A 21,369-nucleotide genomic window follows, 5' to 3' on the forward strand; every position below is an offset into this window, starting at 1 on the left:
AAATAGTGAAGAACGGAGATTCGTTTGTTTCTTTCTCAACTGCCTCGCGCGTTTTATACGATTCGACTGAATAAATGACCACCAGAAATACAGACTGTACATTGACAACAAAAAGCACACACACGTTGTTTCATCCGCCATATATTCTCGGAAGGAAGTTACTCGGTAACCACGGAAACATTCCGTGCACGCGCATTTCAAATACCGTGAAAGAAAACCGCAAACATTTCTCGCTAGTGTGGACAGATGCACTAAACTGTACCGGTATACTTTGTATCGATACAGTTATACCACTTTCGTACCGGTATAAGTGTGAACACAGCATATATGTGTTATCTATAGAAAGAAGGCCAGCCACGGCAGGGGGAAGGGAATTGGTGAGGAAGAACATGCCGTATATATATATATATTCCCAATTCAGTTCCAGGTTGTACCATGACAAAATGAGGGTGAATACTTATGCAAGTCATTGTAATTTAGAGGCCCTGTTCTTTGTAACACTATCAGTGACTGGGTGTTGTGAATAGTGTGTATTATGCTGAGGACTCCTAGATTTTAATTTTTTTCCATGGGAGAATGAGAGAAGATATGATTTAACTGACTGACGGAGGAAAAGATCTGCTACAGATTTGGCCAAGTCGCACAAACATCTGGTGATTCTTCAGTCCTGACTGTGTGTGTGTAGATAGTTTATGGGTGGGCGTATTGTTCATGGAAGTGTCTGTCTTTGGATCTCTTTGCTCTTGAGGATCATTTGGCTCGTAATTACAGCTCAGGCAATTTACCAGTTCAGTATTGGACATAATTGCTTGATGTTGTGACCTGAGACAGCAGCGGTTACATCAGCTGTCTTCTGACTTCTTCAGCTCACCAATCAAACATGTAAACACGTCTTCAAGGCACTGGTTTCATTTCAGATCAGAATCTTCACAGAGAGCAGATATATATGGTGTGCGTACCGGTATATAAATGCTCTTTTAAATGCCATAGTGGTCTTAGGGCTGAGGTCCTTCGGTGTTCGTCTCCTGTTATTAACCTCAGAGGGAGCAGAAGGAAGTGAGCGGTGGACGTCAGAGCTAAAGAAACGGCCTTCCATACATTCTTTCCATGTTGCATTCAGAAGCATTTTTCAGAGAAAAAGAGAGATTTTTTTTTTCCTCTGCTTTTTGTTTCATTCCAGCCAACAGCAGTGCTGAAGAAAAGATGGACCTGACTGGCATCTAGTGGCAAATCTGTGCACTTTCTCCATGCCGTTTATTTATTATTGTCCTGTTGGGAGAAAAAATGATGATGGTGAAAGTTAACGGCACTCAGTAGCACAAATCACAACATGCAGTTTCATTAAATGCTTCGGAAATCTGCGACTCGTTACCATCTGAGATTTATTTAACAGTTATTCCATGAAAGCGAGTCGTACATGAGCTGATAGCCTATGAGGCACGTAGCACCGAGTTTGCTATAAGCCACGTACGACGAGATTGAACTGTTTTATTCTGTCCACGTTCGCTGGATTTTGAGAAACAGCATTTTTATTTTTTGCAAATCCGATAAATTAAAAACTTTTAGACAAAATCATTTCCGCTTAACAAACTGGTGAAACGACCGTAGCAATTTGTGAAAAGTGCTATAATAATTCTTGAAAAATAAAAAAGATACGGTCTTACCATCAAGTACTTTTTTGTATTTTTTGAGGTTTTGTTTTTGAGTAGAGTTTTTATTTCATCCTCGGTTGGTTCAGCAACACGCTCCGCCATTTTGTTTTTCTCTACTCACGGTATATGAGCTGATATCCTAGTAGTAGAGTAGCCAATCAGAGCACGCGATTGCTCATATCCAGTGACTGTGGATAGAATAATAGGTGTTATTAGATACAGTATATAACCGGATTTAAATATCAGCCCAAATCCCTTCAAAATTTGATCAGAGAATTATTTTTTAATAGCACAGCTCTGGTGAATTCTGGACTCTGATTGGTCAGAAGGTGTTGATTAGCTTTCTATAAAATTCAGCGTTTCAGGCTGCAAGGCAAATCACAGGTTTATATGAATACGCTCATCGTTTCTATAGTAACGATGAATTCACAGGGACGTCTATGACGAAGGCTCGGCATAAACTGAAGCGGTTTTAAAAGAAATGAGGAGATGTTTATTTAGCATTTATGGAAGGAGTCTCCAGTGTCAGTGCTTTTGTAAATTTAAAGGTAAAGCTTTAAAGGAACAGTCCACCGTACTTCCATAATGAAATATGCTCTTATCTGAATTGAGACGAGCTGCTCCGTACCTCTCCGAGCTTTGCGCGACCTCCCAGTCAGTCAGACGCAGTCAGACGCGCTGTCACTCCTGTTAGCAATGTAGCTAGGCTCAGTATGGCCAATGGTATTTTTTGGGGCTGTAGTTAGATGCGACCAAACTCTTCCACGTTTTTCCTGTTTACATAGGTTTATATGAGCAGTGATATGAAACAAGTTCAGTTACACAAATTGAAACGTAGCGATTTTCTATGCTATGGAAAGTCCGCACTATAATGACAGGCGTACTAACACCTTCTGCATTGATATCTGAGCTCCGTATCAATGCGCTGCCGAAGCGCGCAGAAGGTGTTAGTACGCCTGTCATTATAGTGCGCACTTTCCATAGCATAGAAAATCGCCACGTTTCAATTTGTGTAACTGAACTTGTTTCATATCACTGCTCATATAAACCTATGTAAACAGGAAAAACGCGGAAGAGTTTGGTCGCATCTAACTACAGCCCCAAAAAATACCATTGGCCATACTGAGCCTAGCTACATTGCTAACAGGAGTGACAGCGCGTCTGACTGCGTCTGACTGACTGGGAGGTCGCGCAAAGCTCGGAGAGGTACGGAGCAGCTCGTCTCAATTCAGATAAGAGCATATTTCATTATGGAAGTACGGTGGACTGTTCCTTTAAATTTTCAGACACGGGAATTTTTATTCAGGATGGACAGCTTTGGGAACGACCGTTTATAGTTGCTATATGATGTGATAACTAGAACTAACATGCTTTGTGGATGTTCCAGAACATTAAATGTGACTATTGACCTAAAAACTATGACGTGTCGTTCTTTTTCAGTGCTTGTGCACATCTGGAGCCGATCACACTGGAGCCGCTAACACTGAAATAAGACATCGAGTCCGTTTCTTTTGCTCTGCCTTTTTCAGAAAACGTGTCCTTCCAACAAGCTGTTCAGATGTGTCTCCATGTTCTGTGTCACAAGTAGAATGATTCCGCCCCCTCATCTGAATATCTCCACTCATGGCTTGAGAACCGCCTTTGCGAATGAATATTCAAGATAAATCGTAACCTGATTGGCTGGTGGAAAAGGGGGTGGGGTGAGCAGCGGCTCATTATCATTTAACGTACATATTCTGGACCAATTTTGTGTTTGTTTTTTTTTATATGAAAGTATGTCCCTTTACACACTCATCCAGAAGGGTAATTTTGCACAAGGCCATCTGTCTACAGCAGAAAAAAATAAAATAACAAAACGCGTCTGGAAAAATCCCAAGGGAGTCTGGAGCCAGATTCGTGACACAGTTTCAGTGCACAGCCTGTGTACACCAAGCACTCCCATTTCTCTCTCATTGTCCGGTCTTTTGGGAAACGATGAGTACTAATCCCATCAAGATTGGTGTTGCTACACCCTCCTGCGATACATCTGCTAACCATTTTAATAATTACGCGATAACGTTGAAGAAATTTGCAGAAAACCACCAGATCGTTTTCTCATAAACAAACCAGCGCTGACGTAGGATTCAGAGGGTGGCGTCCCGCACGCGACGTCACGAAAATCAATGTTTCCCGGGAAATCCAAACGCCAAGTTTTTCAGAGGCGGACCAATTCGCCTCAAACGGCTTGATTTCAACTGAATTTTTCTGGTATTGCGCAAGGTAAAAAAAATTGCAGAGAATGTTCCAGATATTTGACCAAAGTTTAATATAAAATAGGAGAATTACATTGATCTTGCTCCTGAATTTACCCATGATATGCACTTTAAAGGAACATACCGTTTCTCAAATCAGCTGTTTTGATCAGGACTGTTTAGACAAGGTGAGAAGGGAGCTGTGGTGGTTTATCCTTGTGACATTTTGACCAGACATTTTATTAAGACGTCAGGGAACTGTGTTAACTTGTAAAAAAAAAAAAAAGTATAATATGTCCCCTTTAAAACAAATAAATGAATATTTTGCTGTGGTTTAAGCGCAATAAAACCGTGTTTGAGTTGAAATCCAAGTACTGTCGTATTTGGGATCTTGAACAAGACGTTCCACTTCACCCTCAACTCTTCAGTTGTTAATTGCTGATGAGCAAATATATATATATCTCGGTTACACGTCAGACTGCATCACACCACTGCTGAGTGCCATTAATTATTTCCCTCTAACAGGACACCCTGCTGTCTTTTATTTCTAATGTGTAACACGGTATAGGAAGGTGGGCTTGCTCTTTGAGATTTAATGCAAAACAGAGATGTCGTCGGCCAATCAGAATGAGTTATGGGTTGTAAACTGAAACAGATGTCTACGTTTTAACAAACTGAGTAGAGCAAGACTTACGGCTAGTTGTTTTCCACTTATATATAATATTCACACACATAGGCGGCACGGTGGTGTAGTGGTTAGCGCTGTCGCCTCACAGAAAGAAGGTCCTGGGTTCGAGCCCCGGGGCCGGCGAGGGCCTTTCTGTGCGGAGTTTGCATGTTCTCCCCGTGTCCGCGTGGGTTTCCTCCGGGTGCTCCGGTTTCCCCCACAGTCCAAAGACATGCAGGTTAGGTTAACTGGTGACTCTAAATTGAGCGTAGGTGTGAATGTGAGTGTGAATGGTTGTCTGTGTCTATGTGTCAGCCCTGTGATGACCTGGCGACTTGTCCAGGGTGTACCCCGCCTTTCGCCCGTAGTCAGCTGGGATAGGCTCCAGCTTGCCTGCGACCCTGTAGAACAGGATAAAGCGGCTAGAGATAATGAGATGACAATGAGATGAGATTCACACACATATATATGTATATAAAGTTGACCCCCTTAACCTTAGATATATCGTACCGTAGTTCAATGGAGTAACACCAGGTGGAGACACAGGCTGAGACGCTTCTTCTGTGTGGATAAACGTGTAATCCAACTGAGTTCGCACCCTGTAAATCTCATCTCATTATCTCTAGCCGCTTTATCCTGTTCTACAGGGTCGCAGGCAAGCTGGAGCCTATCCCAGCTGACTACGGGCGAAAGGCGGGGTACACCCTGGACAAGTCGCCAGGTCATCACAGGGCTGACACATAGACACAGACAACCATTCACACTCACATTCACACCTACGCTCAATTTAGAGTCACCAGTTAACCTAACCTGCATGTCTTTGGACTGTGGGGGAAACCGGAGCACCCGGAGGAAACCCACGCGGACACGGGGAGAACATGCAAACTCCGCACAGAAAGGCCCTCGCCGGCCACGGGGCTCGAACCCAGGACCTTCTTGCTGTGAGGCGACAGCGCTAACCACTACACCACCGTGCCGCCCCACCCTGTAAATATGTCGCATTAATGCAGTTTTAATCCTGTCACAGAAAGCAACTGTACTTTTTCCTTTAAGCAAAATGCCAGGTCTTATCGCTGTTACTCGATCTCTGAATTGAGATTTGATGATGATGATGATGATGTGAAAAAGCACAGTGTGAGCAAAACTTAATATGAACTTGGTATAACTTCACATAACCTATTCAAACCCAAATATTATCAGGATGTGCTCTTTCAGTCGAAAACATCTTGCCGTTGGTGTATGCCAAAATATCAAAACACTAACATTTAGTGTGTGCGTGTGAGAGAGAGAGAGAGAGAGAGAGAGAAAGTGAAGTACCTTTTGTGTGTTGTAATATCGGCTCTCTGAGAGCAGGCTAAATCGAGCCTGTGTGTGAGGACAGAGCCTCTTTTGTCCCACTGCTATCCCAGCATGCCTTTGTGAGCACAAAGGTGGCCCAGTGCTGTAGAGCCGTATGGCTGTGGGGAAAGGACAGGGGGCACTGTGTGCTGTCTCTCACACACACACCCTCTCTCACACACTCATTGAGGCAGCTCTCATTTCACCAAGTGAACATTTGTGTGTCGTGGATTTACTTCCTCATTAGATCATTTTGGTTTTTATTTCAAACTGTTTGTTTGTTCCACAAAAATGAACTTAATCCTGTCAGACGTCCTGTCTCAGCCACTCTGAACTTGGAGCATCAGCACTTTTTTTTTTTTGAGTAAGAGATAAAACTTGCCCCTGTTTGCAAACATCTGTTGTGTACATTGTTTAGTATTTCCAGTCGAATGCAAAAGTTTGCATCCCCTCGAGGAAATACGAAGCGGACAAACGAGGCATTTTGTGCAATATGTTTCACAGACTAGTAGCACAAGTAATATCTGCCTGGTGGTTTTTATTATGGAGGGGGAAAACACTTTTTGAATGCTTTGAAAAATTTCATTTGTGTTTTTAAATAACCTCAATTTAAACACGTCATCAAATTTTGTAAAGCTAGGAAAGGAACAGGTGTAAGTGAATTGGGAAATGTTTATTATTAAATATTTTGTCAAATGAGCGATTAGGAATATATTTACTTCTCTGGAACACTCACACTATACATCTAATGTAACTGTAAGAGGGCCAATATTTTTAATCACTCTGATTATGCACGTTATGTGCACCACATATCTGCTTCTTATTGTTCCTGACCCCTCTGTTCCTTCCTTCCTTCCTTCCTTCCTTCCTTCCTTCCTTCCTTCCTTCCTTCCTTCCTTCCTTCCTTCCTTCCCCTTTCTTCCTTCCCACACCCTTCTTCCTTCCTTCCCCATTCTTCCCTCCCCTTCCTTCCTTCCCTCCCCCTTCCTTCCTTCCTTCCTTCCCCTTTCTTCCTTCCCACACCTTCCTTCCTTCCTTCCTTCCTTCCTTCCTTCCCCATTCTTCCCTCTTCTTCCTTCCTTCCTTCCTTCCTTCCTTCCTTCCTTCCTTCCTTCCTTCCTTCCTTCCTTCCCCATCCTTCCTTCCTTCCTTCCTTCCTTCCTTCCCCATTCTTCCCTCTCCTTCCTTCCTTCCTTCCTTCCTTCCTTCCTTCCTTCCTTCCTCCCCACACCTTCCTTCCTTCCTTTCTTCCCCTTCTTCCTTCCTTCCCTCCCCCTCCTTCCTTCCTTCCTTCCTTCCCCTTTCTTCCTTCCCCGTTCTTCCTTCTCTCCCTCCCCCTTCTTCCTTCCCCTTTCTTCCTTCTCTCCCTCCCCCTTCTTCCTTCCCTCCCCCTTCTTCCTTTCTTTGCTTTCCTTTTCCCCTAGAAATCAGTGGAATGCACCGACATGCAATATGGAGTTCTGAAATCTCTCTTACTATTTATACGTGTTCTGTGTTTGTGGGAGAGGGGCAAAAAAACTCAGACTGCAGCACGATTGAAATTTTCCTTCTGCAGTATTCGAAGAATGCCACCTTGTGGTTTGCAGTGATATCGCAACCAAACAACCCTTGGTGTGTAAATTGGTTGAGATCATCATCCAGTAATTTTCCATCCATCCATTATCCGTAACCGCTTATCCTGTACAGGGTCGTGGGCAAGCTGGAGCCTATCCCAGCTGACTATGGGCGAGAGGCGGGGTACACCCTGGACAAGTCGCCGGGTTATCGCAGGGCTGACACAGAGACAAACAACCATTCACACTCACATTCACACCTACGGTCAATTTAGAGCCACCAATTAGCCCAACCTGCATGTCTTTGGACAGTGGGGGAAACCCACGCAGATGCGGAGAGAACATACAAACGCCACACAGAAAGGCCCTATCGGCCACTGGGCCCGAACCCAGAACCTTCTTGCTGTGAAGCGACAATGCTGACCACTACACCACCGTGCCGCCCTACTAATACATTTTTATTTGTATAATGCTCGATGGGTTTGACTGACATCTATATAAGCCGACTGACAAGTTCACTTGACTCACTTACACTGTGCTAGTGCGTGTTCAGCTAATCTCTATCCAACCATTTGTTTATATTACACTGCAAGAAGTCAAATGTGTAAATATGATCTTGTGTGTTTCTGTAATAAAGGGAGGTGTGACAGCATTATATTATGCATTTATGTTCTGACATGGCAGAACGCTGCTTCTGGTTAACAGGTGCTTGATGAATATAAATTGAATATAAATGTGGTAGTATTTTGTGGTTTATTATATATATATATATATTCCATTTCAACACCAACAAAGAATGGACGATTGGACTGGCTTGGTTACCGCGTACGCTGCAGTTGCGATACGGGGTGTCTGACCTGTCATTCAGTTCAGCAGTAGGTTATAAAGAATATGTAGGCTAGTGGTGGACTGTGAGTGAAAATCGTTCCTGTTTACTTTTGCCAAGGTCTGTTTCAATGCCTGAACTGATGATCACATCATCAGTTTTTCTTTTGGCTAATCAGACACAAGGTACACCACCACTCTTGCCGGAGCGGTTGGGGGTTAGGTGCCTTGCTCAAGGGCACTTAAGTCAGTCCTGCTAGTCTGGGGAATCGAACCAGCAACCTTTTGGTCCCAAAGCTGTTTCTCTAACCATTAGGCCATGACTTCCCCAAAGGTCTGTCTGAAGATAAACTTCTGGATACGTTGCTGACTACTGATCAGGGATTTCCCTAGTATGGCTGGTACTATCATTGTAGTGATGTTATTGCTAAATATTATGTGTATGCTCAGTGTAGAAGTCTGGGCATTTTTAAAATGGTTTTCTCATTCTCATGTGCAGAGATCAAAAAAGTGTACTCTGGATGTGATTCTTTCAAAACTGAAAGATGTAAAGTTTATCTTCGAGTGATGAATGTATATATTCAAAAGATAAACTTCATATCTTCGCACCACCGTGTAATGTTCTTTCTATTATATGAACACGCCCACAAAAAACAAACAAACCAACCACAAGTTAATCAAGGAAATTTTCATTTTGAACCGGTTCGCCATTTTGACAACGCACATCTAGTCAGCGGAAAAACACTGGGAGTGACATATGAAAATGCGAATTTTTCAACACGAGAGGATAAACTTCCTGTCTTTAAGCCAACGAGTGATTTTTCTTTTTATTAATATAGACACATTCACAAAGAAAAAAGTACACAAACTTTTCAAAACAATTCATCGATTTCCTCACGAGTGATCTATAGACCCTTTTCAGTCATGTGACCTTTGTAAACGTGACCGCCATTTTGGACATGTAGCGGACTTCGGCTCGAATCAGTTTGAATGCGAGGAAGGCGACAAACGAAAAACATAAAAGAAAAAGGAGCGAGATGCAGAAAACACCTTCACTATCCAGCGACGTAGGGCATTTACAGGGCGAGCAGAGGGAGAGGTATTTGCAAAAATTGAGGTTAGCAGGCTTAGAGAACGATGTTTACCTGCTTCCACCAGGATTGTTCACTGACGTACGGAAGTACACGAAGCCCTCGTCTTTACCTGACTTCAGCCCACATGATCTGTATACCTATGTCGTTAAAAACCCATCGCCATACACATACACGCCAACGTCCGAGGTTCCGGAGCGCGCTCCGGCTTGCTCCCCCTCAAATTAAGCAGCTTGCTCCGGAGCAAGCCGGAGCGCACTGCTTAATTTGAGGGGAAGCAAGCCGGAGCGCTGGCTCCGGAACCTCGGACGTTGGCTCCGGCAGCTATTTACACTGGATCCGGTGTAAATAGCTGCCGGATCATAATTACAGTAAACTAGTAAATACAGTAAAGGAAAAACTTGAGACTGAAAGGTTTTAACAGTCATCCAAATGACTGAACGTAAACATTGCTACAGTAACATACCAGCTACTTGTTGACATTAGCTAGTCAATAGCTACTACAGAAGAACAAAGAGGTTACAATGGGTTATTTTAACCTATTTGGTTACACACTCGCCGCCACAGAATGTTAACAGCAGTGTAATGCCTTTTCTGGCTAATTTTATTCGTCTTACCTCCAACAAAGTGGTCACTACACAAGCGCTGGTATGCCGAGGGCTGCCAATCTGTTAATGGCCGCTATCCATCTTCTCCGTCGGGATCCGATAAAATGATAACCCTTGCCTTGTTTGTTGATGGTTACTACATCCAGGTGCACAACAATATAGTGGCATGATGGAAGTCTTGCTGAAAGTAAAAACTTTCTTTGCTGCCGTTCCTCAATGTTGGCTGTGGTAAACTACTGGTAGTACATGTCCAAAATGGCGGCCGCGTTTGTCATGACGTCACGTGAAAAGGGTCCATAGAGATTTCACGCTTTTGGTTCTCCATGTCCCGGATGTAGCTCATATGAAAATACACGAGTGGCGTATTTCCCAGTAAAACACTCGTGTCTATGTATACATACGTACATACATCTCAATGTAGAAATTTTGCGAGGTCTGAAAGAGGTATATGTTTTCATAATGTTTATTCTTGGCTTTCAGTGACGTGTCCGGTGTCGTATAAAGGAGACACTGAATTCAGTGAATTTGCACGGAGGAGTTTTGGCGCTGCCCAAATAACTGTTTGTTTCTGTGGATGGAAATTCCTCTAATTCCATTTAATCACTCCCACTTATAGCATAAGAGTGTACAGACTGCAGCCCCTGACCCACTGTGTGTGTGTGTGTGTGTGTGTGTGTGTGTGTGTGTGTGTGTGTGTGTGTGTGTGTGTGTGTGTGTGTATATATATAAAGATGAAGCTTTACTGATCTCTGTTCTCTTTCTGTTTCCTCTGCAGGATTTGGAGATTGTGTATTCATATTTACACGGTATGGAGGCACTGTCCAATCTCCGAGAACATCAGTTAAGGTAAAACTGAGTGTGGGTGGATGGATTTGTGGATTTGAAGAAATGTATATTTGGATACTAACATTTTATATATGAGTCAGAAATGTACAAGCGTGGCATTAATTTTTATTTATTTATTTATTTATTTATTGAATGCAATGCAACCAGAATGTCACATGCTCGAACTCTAGTTGTGATCGACATGCATGCAAGAGAGAAACATACTTTGGGGAAAGCTGATCTTCATAACTTCATATCACAGAAAATGTCCAGTGGCAGAAACTGAACGGATGCAAACAGTATTTGTAGCGATTTATTGAAATGAAAAACAATAACGTACACATTCACAATATAAAACCAGGTCATTTGGTTATTAAAAAAAAAGTAAATGTAAGAAATAAAATCAAATTAAGTTTATCAGTTTGATTAAATACATTTATTTATTAACTGAGTGTTTGGCGCCCTCTAGTGGCATTGAGTGTGTTTTGCTGTTGTGCAAATAGTACATTTATGATTACTGTTGTTTTGTGGAACATTTGAAGAGACATTCTCATATCAGTGCTTCAGAAATGTCTTTTTTTTTCATCTATAACAATCTCATAAAGATTTAATATTGGCTCTGATTAGATTCTAAGTATGAACTGTCAGCTCCCATGATAGAATTTATTATGAAAACTGACTGATCGCACGTAGAAGCACCACTGGCCAGGTATTAAGTGGGTGGAAAATCATAAACGCTGATAGGATTGTGTGTGTGTTACACTGGTACATGTGGGGAAAGTCAATTTTTATATAATAATAAATTCCCCAGACGTATAGATGTCCTAATATTAAAAAAAGGTCATCATTCATTAGACTCACTTTCATTTCAGTTTTTTCTTTCGTGCAAGTGAAGTATGTAAATCCTCTAAAAACAGAAAGGTGTGTAAAAGTGTATATCTCATCTCATTATCTCTAGCCGCTTTATCCTGTTCTACAGGGTTGCAGGCAAGCTGGAGCCTATCCCAGCTGACTACGGGCGAAAGGCGGGGTACACCCTGGACAAGTCGCCAGGTCATCACAGGGCTGACACATAGACACAGACAACCATTCACACTCACATTCACACCTACGCTCAATTTAGAGTCACCAGTTAACCTAACCTGCATGTCTTTGGACTGTGGGGGAAACCGGAGCACCCGGAGGAAACCCACGCGGACACGGGGAGAACATGCAAACTCCGCACAGAAAGGCCCTCGCCGGCCACGGGGCTCGAACCCGGATCTTCTTGCTGTGAGGCGACAGCGCTAACCACTACACCACCGTGCCGCCCATAAAAGTGTATATGAAGCAAAAAACATGTCCACGTCCATGTTTAAGGTTTAAATAAATTATATTATATTGGTGTATGGACATCTTGAATCATTGGGATTGCCAAAAAAAAAAAAAATTAACATCAGAAAAGTAAATATTGGGAACCATTTTGTACTCCATTTCATACTTGAAATGGAAATTCAAATGAAGGTAAATACTAAACAACAAAATGTTAGCTTAAAGACTTGAAAACGTTCTTGTCAGGTAACTGGGAAAGCTAGATGCTGAGAATCAAAGCTAGCTAGCGAATCAGGCTAGCAATTTGGCTAACGTAGCTGGTAAAGCATTATATAAACATTGTAAAGGTATAATGACAGAACAAATTTATTGGGAATATCGATATTTTCCTCAGATATGGTGGTAATTTTCAAGTAAAAGACTCTCTACAGCTACAGTTAGACCAAAATTAGAATTAGCATCAACTAGAAACCAAACAGTGTTGAATTTCACCAGAAAATTTTGACTTAACAACTAACCTTTTTTTGAAAATATGAAATCGTTTTGGAAACGCAGTGAACATTTAAGTGGAAAATACAAAAAACAAACTAAGATCCAATGTTTACACTGTGCAGAAAATCTTCATACAGTAAGTACTGAAGTATTTTTATTGTTCTCCATTATTTTAACCTCTCAAAGGTTTCTCAGGTCATTGTATGTCATACCGGATTAGCTTCAGGAACAACAACACTAAACCGCATGACTTGGGTGTTCTAGAACATTCCAAACCCTGGGGCCTGTGAGGCCCCTCAGTGGTCTACGGGCGTCCTCAGGAATGCCCATCACAGGAACTGATGTGAACTCTCAACATCCACAGTGTGGTTTCTGAATTTATTGTAGTGTTAGGAATGTGTTGTGCTGTTATGTGGTGGTGTGAGAATCAAAATAATAAAAAAAAGTGTGAAAAAGTAATAAAAAAATGCTGCTCTCTTATAGTAGATGTGTGTATTTTTTTAATGGGGGTGGGGTGGTGTGTTTGGAAGAGGTGGGTGATGGTGTTTACCTCAACTAACCTCAACGTTAACTGTGCTCTTTATAAAAAAAAAAAGCTAATTTCATAAAGTTTTACAGTATTTAGAAAAGAAAATATGTTTCCGGCATAATATAAGATACGACCCAAAACAGCACGTTAGCATGCTATGGACTTGTACATGACTTATAGAACATGTTCTCAAACAAAAATTCACATTTCAAAAACTTTAAAAGGGAAAAATAGACTATTGAACGGGCGGCACGGTGGTGTAGTGGTTAGCGCTGTCGCCTCACAGCAAGAAGGTCCTGGGTTCGAGCCCCGTGGCCGGTGAGGGCCTTTCTGTGTGGAGTTTGCATGTTCTCCCCGTGTCCGCGTGGGTTTCCTCCGGGTGCTCCGGTTTCCCCCACAGTCCAAAGACATGCAGGTTAGGTTAACTGGTGACTCTAAATTGACCGTAGGTGTGAATGTGAGTGTGAATGGTTGTCTGTGTCTATGTGTCAGCCCTGTGATGACCTGGCGACTTGTCCAGGGTGTACCCCGCCTTTCGCCCGTAGTCAGCTGGGATAGGCTCCAGCTTGCCTGCGACCCTGTAGAAGGATAAAGCAGCTACAGATAATGAGAGAGAGAGAGAGAGACTATTGAACACAATCACTAAAGCTAGACTACGTCAGTAGTTAAATGTAGGCAGGTAACGATTCACCCAATTCACAATTCAATTCAACTCACAATATTGGGGTCACAGAGATGTCAACAAGTGCCGGCGACCGGAGGTTTTCTCCGTCTGCACAGACGGTCTGCGCCAGCTACTCATGGTGCGTTCATGTGCTATGGGAATTATGGTAAATACCAAACGCTGACATGGAAAGCACACATGAACGCCCCCTCTTGTGGTATTTTCCACTGGGCAACTCGTAGAAAATTTTGATACACGAGTTGCCGAGATGAGATGAACTTTAACCTTTTCAACATGGCGGCGAGCGGTACAAGACACTTGAATGTTAAGTATTGTACGCTACTAAAGTTTTTTTTTTTTTTTTACTAGTACTAGTGGGTAGTGTGTCTATGCAATGTTGCATCATTAACAAGTGTAATATAATACGTTAGAAATCCGTTTCCTTTAAAAATGTGTTATGGTTTGTTTTTACCTATCCAGAGCAGACGCTATTGCTAACGATAGCTAACTAACTATTGCTAACTTGAATCTGGTCCACCATCTTTAATTTGTCAACAACAACAAAAGCATGTGAACACAACACACTGGTAAATACCACTTCCCAACTGGAAAATATCATCTTCCCATAGCACATGAACGCAGCATGAATCCCATGAAGAAAAAACAACAACAACAACAAAACCCTCGCCTTTCAATGTTCAAGTGATTTTATATCATCTCCGTTGCCCATAATTTGCTGCAAATCCAATTATTCCATCACAAAATTGTCTTTGATTCGGGTCATGACTGGAAGCAACGCCATATTTGTTGATCGATTCTCGTGCTCTGATTGGCTAAGCTGGGCCATGTGACTATGCCGTAGCATTTGTGTCAGATAACGGAATCCAGGGACACATGTCCGCCCGGGGACATTTTGAGTTATTGACAGATTCAGAAAGTACAGTTTCTAAGCTTTCCAATGATGCCTTCCATGTGGAGATCTGACAATATTTGAAGAATGTGTGGCCTTTTGAAAGTGTATACTTCTTAAAACAGAAAAGGGAGAAAATCGCCCTCAAAGTTTTCCATCTCAGCTACTCTGGGTGCAGGGCGGGCACATAATGCTGCTCATTTGCATGATATTAAGGAAAGCCCTACCCCCTACTAGCTAGCACGATGCTACTTTCATGTAAACAAAGATCACCACGTCAATTTTCCTTCCATGCAAAGTATGCCCAACACAATTATGAAGTACAAAAATAAGTCCTAAAGTATACTTTAACGTTTTGTGGTTGAAAAATTACTCACACCGTAAGAAAGAAAGATAGCACGATGATGACACAACTTGCACAACACTAGTTTCATGTAAAGCCTCGGTCACAACCGGCCGTACAGTACGTGCTCCTACAGCCGGTCTACATGCAAGAAACACACGGAGAGCGCGCGTGTGATATGCTGATTTTCGAGCCGCAGACCGGCCGCAGAGGTTCTTTGTCATGTCAAACAAACTCTACAGGCGCTTACGTTTTTTTCAGGTTGCAAGACAAACTTACGGCCAACGCGCGTCTTTCTCCATGAACAAAAAAAAAAAAACGCAGCGGTTTGGGAAACGCCAAAAATCACACGGCCAAAAAATCGTACGTCCGGTTGTGACCTAGGCTTAACCAAACCACAACACTCTCCGTTACATGCAAAAATAACCACACAGCCTTAGATTAATAAACTTACCCCATCAGAAAGAGAAACGGCGCCTTGCACACATCAATGCCTCCGATGGAATGTAATCCTAGAACGGTCCGTGTATCATCCGATCATTCAAGTATTCCATTCAATCTGGAAAACGAGGTTGCGTTTTTTTTTGCTAGAAATGATTATCTCCGATGTAAATACCGTGTGTCTGTTTTGCTTCGCGGTGTTCCAGCTCCTCTGCGCTCTGTTTAGCTTCCTCATTCCATAGTGAAATCACACGCCTGTATGCAGTTAAGTAGCCATGCGCTCAACCCGTATCATACAGCTGATTCGCGGAAAAAAAAAAAAAAAAAGACTTAAATCATCATGTGAATGGCCCATATGGTAATTTACCCACACCCCCCAGCAGGCTACAGTCCTGACAAAAACAAGACAATTTGCAACAAAAAATGTATGCTTTTCCAACAAAACAATCTATTATCTCAAATACTGATTGCATTCTTCAAGATCTCAACTTGCACATGATGGAAAAAAACAAAAATCACAAATTTCGAAAAAAAATGCTTCTTTTGCGATTATCTCGGATTCGTTTCGGCCGACATGTGTCCCTGGATTTGGTGAGGGGTCACATACTGTATGTAGTTATGTTGCAGAGCCAGGCAGCGTACTATAGGGGGTAACTGAGAAAGCCAAGCACACAAACATCTGGAGGGGACTTTCATACATATTTTGCAGGTATTTTACAGGGAAATGGTAATTTATTAGCTGAGAATGCACCAGAAGCCACCAGAAAGCATGTAAATTTCAAATTTATTTTGGATTGATTTTCCCAGAAATCTGTCACATGGCCACTCTTGACTTACTCCCTCTGATATTAAGTTAATCAAAGAAGAACGTGCAAATGATTCAGACTCGTTCTATTTCAAAACCCCTTCCTTCATCCTTTTTGAACACTTTTTTTTAATTTATTTTAAATAAGAAGACCTTGATTGTGATGAACGCAAAAGAAATTATGACACTATGTGGAGCCATCTGCCAAATTGCATTAGCTTTCACAGCCTGTGACTGAAACTCACTCTCTCTCTCTCTCTCTCTCTCTCTCTCTCTCTCTCTCTCTCTTTTTGCAGGATGATGTGTGAAACTGTGCGTTATGAAAGACATGAAGCAAATGAAGTGCTTTACTAGTAAGTGCTCTTTTTTCTAATTTTTTTTTTTCCCTCTAAGATAAAAAAAAAAATTAATACGCTGACGTTAAATGTGGTCATGTTGCTGCTTCTTGGATCTCGGATGCCACGGATACTGATATTGATCTTCATATTACACACACACTGACCCAGTTTTGGCTCGCCCACTTTTTTTGCAACTTTGTGTGTGTGTATGTGTGTAAGGTTGTGTTTAGTAAGTCCCTAATGTCCTCGTAATGCTTTTGGAAGCCTATTCAAGCATTGTCTCACTTCGGTTCAGTTCTGTCCTGTCCTGTTCTGCCTGGACTGGAAGACAAATGAATAATGAATACGTACAAACACACACACAAACACCACTGTCCCTAGTGTGTTTCCTGCCCCCCATTGTGCAGATGCACCCCTCCAATTTCACACTCCATTTTCTTTTTCTCCTGGAGGCAGAACGACGATTCGGGTCTCGCTCCGGGACAGTACACAATGCCCATGAAGATGAGAAGCTCATTTACTGAGCTGTCCTGGTGTGTGTGTGTGTGTGTGTGTGTGTGTGTGTGTGTGTGTGTGTGTGTGTGTGTGTGTGTGTGAATATTGTTCGTTAATAACCGGTCATTCTCATTTGGCTGTTTTAAGATTCAAGATTCAAGACTTTGTCATTGAGCAGTTGCCTGAACAACGAAATTTAGCCAGCATGGCCACAAAGGTGCAAGAGAACATATAAAAAGCATTCATAATAAATACAACATACTAAGTAGAAGTAATACTAGTAATAATAATAAAATAAATAAGAAATAAGAATAGAGGTAGGCAGATAGATATTGCACATTAGCATTGCACATGATATGGGTATGATCAGTAGCAGCAGTGTGGTGACCTACACACATGATCAATCAATAGTGGTAGTGTGGTGTCCCACACACACACACTCACTCATAGCAACCTGTAAAAACAGTTTTTTTTTTTTTTTTAAGTGCATTTAAAGTTCTAACTGCCCAAGGGAAGAAGCTGTTCTTGAATCTGTTGGTTTTACATCTAAAGGAACTGAACCTTTTCCCAGAGGGCAGCATGCTAAACAGGTGATGGTTGGGATGAAAGTGGTCTTTTATGATCGCCTTGGCTCTGGTGAGACACCTGGAGCTGGCGATTGCATCCAGGGAGGGGAGTGGACAACCCCTCTGTAGCCTCTTTCTGTTGGCCACTGTGCAGCCAGCGTACCACACTGGGATGGCGTGCACCAGCACGCTCTCAATCGTGGCCCGATAGAATGAGACCAACAAGTTGGTCTGCAGCCTGTTCCATGCCAGGACCCTCAGGAAATGGAGGCGCTGCTGGGCTTTCTTTACTAGGGCAGTTGTATTAGCCGCCCAAGACAGGTCCCCAGAGATGTGGGTCCCCAGGAACTTAAAGGTGGGCACTCTCTCCACTATGTCACCTTTTATTGGTGGGCGTCGGCTTTGCTCTTATGGAAGTCCATGACCACCTCCTTGGTCTTTCTGGTGTTAAGGGTGAGGTTGTTGCTGTCACACCACTCTGTCAATCTCTGGACCTCATCTCTATAAGCAGTGTCGTCATTCTTTGTGATGAGTCCTACCAGAGTGGTGTCATCAGCGAATTTTATAATGATTAACATCTGACCTTGTGCAGTTCAGGGATTGCAGATGATGTGATTATCGTATTAGTAATGAGCGAGTATTGAATTTTTATATCACAATAATTACCAAACATTTGATCATGGTTTTTATTCTATCCACATTCACTGGATATGAGCAATCGTGTGCTCTGATTGGCTACTCTACTCTTAGGCTATCAGCTCGTATACCATGAGTAGAGAAAAACAAAATGGCTGTATCAAGTATTTAAAAGAAATAAGTTGGTTTGCCAACCGCCAAAAAACCTCTAAAGAAGAAGAAGCATTACAAAATGGTGGAGCGTGTTGCTGAATCAACCGAGGACGAAATAAAATCTCTGCTCGAAAACAAATCCCCAGAAACACACACAAAAAAAGTAACAAAATATAAAACAAAAGTATTTGATGGGAAGAACGCATCTTTTTAAAAAAAATATTTTTCAGGAATTATTATAGCATTTAAAAATTTTTTTTTTTACAAATTGCGACTGTCACTTCGCCAGTTTGTTTACATTCTAAGCGGAAATGATTTTGTTGGCCGTTTTGTATAAAGTTTTTATTTATTGAATTTGCAAAAAAATAAAAATGCTCTGTTTCTCAAACTGCAGTGAATGTGGACAGAATAAAACCGTTATTCCACTTGATTTCGTCGTACATGGCTTATAGCCAACTCGTTGCTTTGTGCCTCGTTGGCTATCAGCTCATGTACGACTTGATTTCGTGAAATAATTGTTACATATATTACTATAATAAACCATATTTTTACAATATTATAATGTCCAACAATTTTATAATATATTCTATTCATTTAAAATTAATAAATAATTTAGTAATTAATTTATTTATACATTTTGGCAATCATTTATTTTCCCTTTTCCTCCAGCTTCCTCCTCTGTACCAAAAACATGCTGGGATCAGGCGTAAGGTCGAGTGCAATGTGCCTTCATCTTATTGTGGCCCCTAATTATCGCTGATTGGCTCTGGGGGTGAGGTTAGAATGAGGTGTGGCCAGATTGAATGTTAAAACCTGCAGACACCACGCTTTCCAAAAGACATTTAAATCTTGATCTCTTCGTGATAGTTGGAATCTGTTACACTACGTTCACACTGCAGGCTGAAGTGACTCAAATCCGATTTTTTCGCCCATATGTGACCTGTATCCGATCTTTTATTGACAATATGAACGACACAGATCCGATTTTTTTCAAATCCGACCCAGGCCGTTTGGATATGTGGTCCTAATTCCGATTCCTATCCGATCTTTTCATATGCAACTTCAGTCTGAACCGCCAGGTCGCATTCATCCGACTTACACGTCATCAACAAGCCACAAACGTCACTATTCTGCGCTGAAGTAGGCGGCGGGTCTCTCAAAAAAAGTTACAACAACATGGCTTTGATGTTCCTTTGAACGGAGGTTGCAGTCACTACCCCGCAGAACGCCTGAGCCAAAACCCTTGCCCTCTTCCTTCTCAACCTCCTCCTTAACATCAGGCTATTGTGCATGTTCTGGCTCCGTCGCAACAACTGCATCATCGCCAGGTACTCCATGCTGGCTACTGTCATACACAGGAAACTTTAGGTTACTTCCGTAAACACTGGCCATGCTCACTGCGTGTGACGTCGTCGTATCCTGCAATGCGCATGCGGAACACTTAGGTCGCTTTTCGTTCATACTGAGGATCACATACAAGTCGCATATATTTGTTAATGTGAACGACCTCACAAAAAAATCGGAATTGAGCATTAAAGGAACAGTCCACCGTACTTCCATAATGAAATATGCTCTTATCTGAATTGAGACGAGCTGCTCCGTACCTCTCCGAGCTTTGCGCAACCTCCCAGTCAGTCAGACGCAGTCAGACGCGCTGTCACTCCTGTTAGCAATGTAGCTAGGCTCAGCATGGCCAATGGTATTTTTTGGGGCTGTAGTTAGATGCGACCAAACTCTTCCACGTTTTTCCTGTTTACATAGGTTTATATGACCAGTGACATGAAACAAAGTTCAGGTACACAAATTGAAACGTGGCGATTTTCTATGCTATGGAAAGTCCGCACTATAATGACAGGCGTACTAACACCTTCTGCATTGATATCTGAGCTCCGTATCAATGCGCTGCCGAAGCGCGCAGAAGGTGTTAGTACGCCTGTCATTATAGTGCGGACTTTCCATAGCATAGAAAATCGCCACGTTTCAATTTGTGTAACTGAACTTGTTTCATATCACTGGTCATATAAACCTATGCAAACAGGAAAAACGCGGAAGAGTTTGGTCGCATCTAACTACAGCCCCAAAAAATACCATTGGCCATACTGAGCCTAGCTACATTGCTAACAGGAGTGACAGCGCGTCTGACTGCGTCTGACTGACTGGGAGGTCGCGCAAAGCTCGGAGAGGTACGGAGCAGCTCGTCTCAATTCAGATAAGAGCATATTTCATTATGGAAGTACGGTGGACTGTTCCTTTAAGCCTTGCAGTGTGAACGTAGTGTTTGAGATTCCCAGTGCTATCGATAGTCAGCCATCCAAAGCCTGTCTGGTAGGTGAAATGGTTAGTCTAAATTTCCCCTAGGGTGTGTAAGTGTGTGTGTATGGTGCTCTGTGATGGTCTGGGGTTTTATTCAGGGTGTATTCCATCTCGCACGGAGGGTTCCTGGGCTGGGCAGGTGATGACTGAATGGAGGAATGAATGATTAAATGGATGAAGACCAAGAAATTGTCCGTAAATATTCAAATATTTCCTGAAGAACATTTTGAATAAAATACTGTTATTGAGATGATAATTTTTCACACACGTTGGCTGTCCATTATTTGTGCTATTTACCCCATTAAACTTATCTTGAACAGATTGTGAAGTAGCAGGTGTATAGTTGGATAGTTTTTGGGTTAATTTCTTCCTCTTCCTTTCCTTGTGTGGAAAAAAAAAAAGATGGAGATCTTACAGAAGCACCAGAGATTCCACAGTGATGTTCTCGGAGCATGTTCAGATGCCCTGACACACACACACACACAATCTTGAAATCCAAAATTAGCTTAACGACTGATGCCTAGAGCTGCACCACTGACTTAGCAATGAATACATTTGTCGTGTTGTGTGTGTTGTCATGTGA

At 42.1% G+C, this 21,369-nt stretch overlaps 1 protein-coding gene across 6 annotated transcripts in view; it reads left to right on the top strand.

The window, feature by feature from the left end:
• The window catches only part of rapgef2b (Rap guanine nucleotide exchange factor 2b), a 306,645-nt gene that overhangs the window by 92,778 nt on the left and 192,498 nt on the right, over positions 1–21,369 (top strand). For all 6 annotated transcript variants that reach the window (XM_060927285.1, XM_060927286.1, XM_060927290.1 and 3 more), the window contains exons 2-3: positions 10,741–10,811; positions 16,582–16,638. In XM_060927285.1, the coding sequence (XP_060783268.1) occupies positions 10,741–10,811; positions 16,582–16,638 (128 nt within the window). The remainder of the gene's footprint in view (positions 1–10,740; positions 10,812–16,581; positions 16,639–21,369) is intronic.

The sequence above is a fragment of the Neoarius graeffei genome, chromosome 8, assembly GCF_027579695.1.
Source record: "Neoarius graeffei isolate fNeoGra1 chromosome 8, fNeoGra1.pri, whole genome shotgun sequence".
NCBI classification, from domain to species: domain Eukaryota; kingdom Metazoa; phylum Chordata; class Actinopteri; order Siluriformes; family Ariidae; genus Neoarius; species Neoarius graeffei.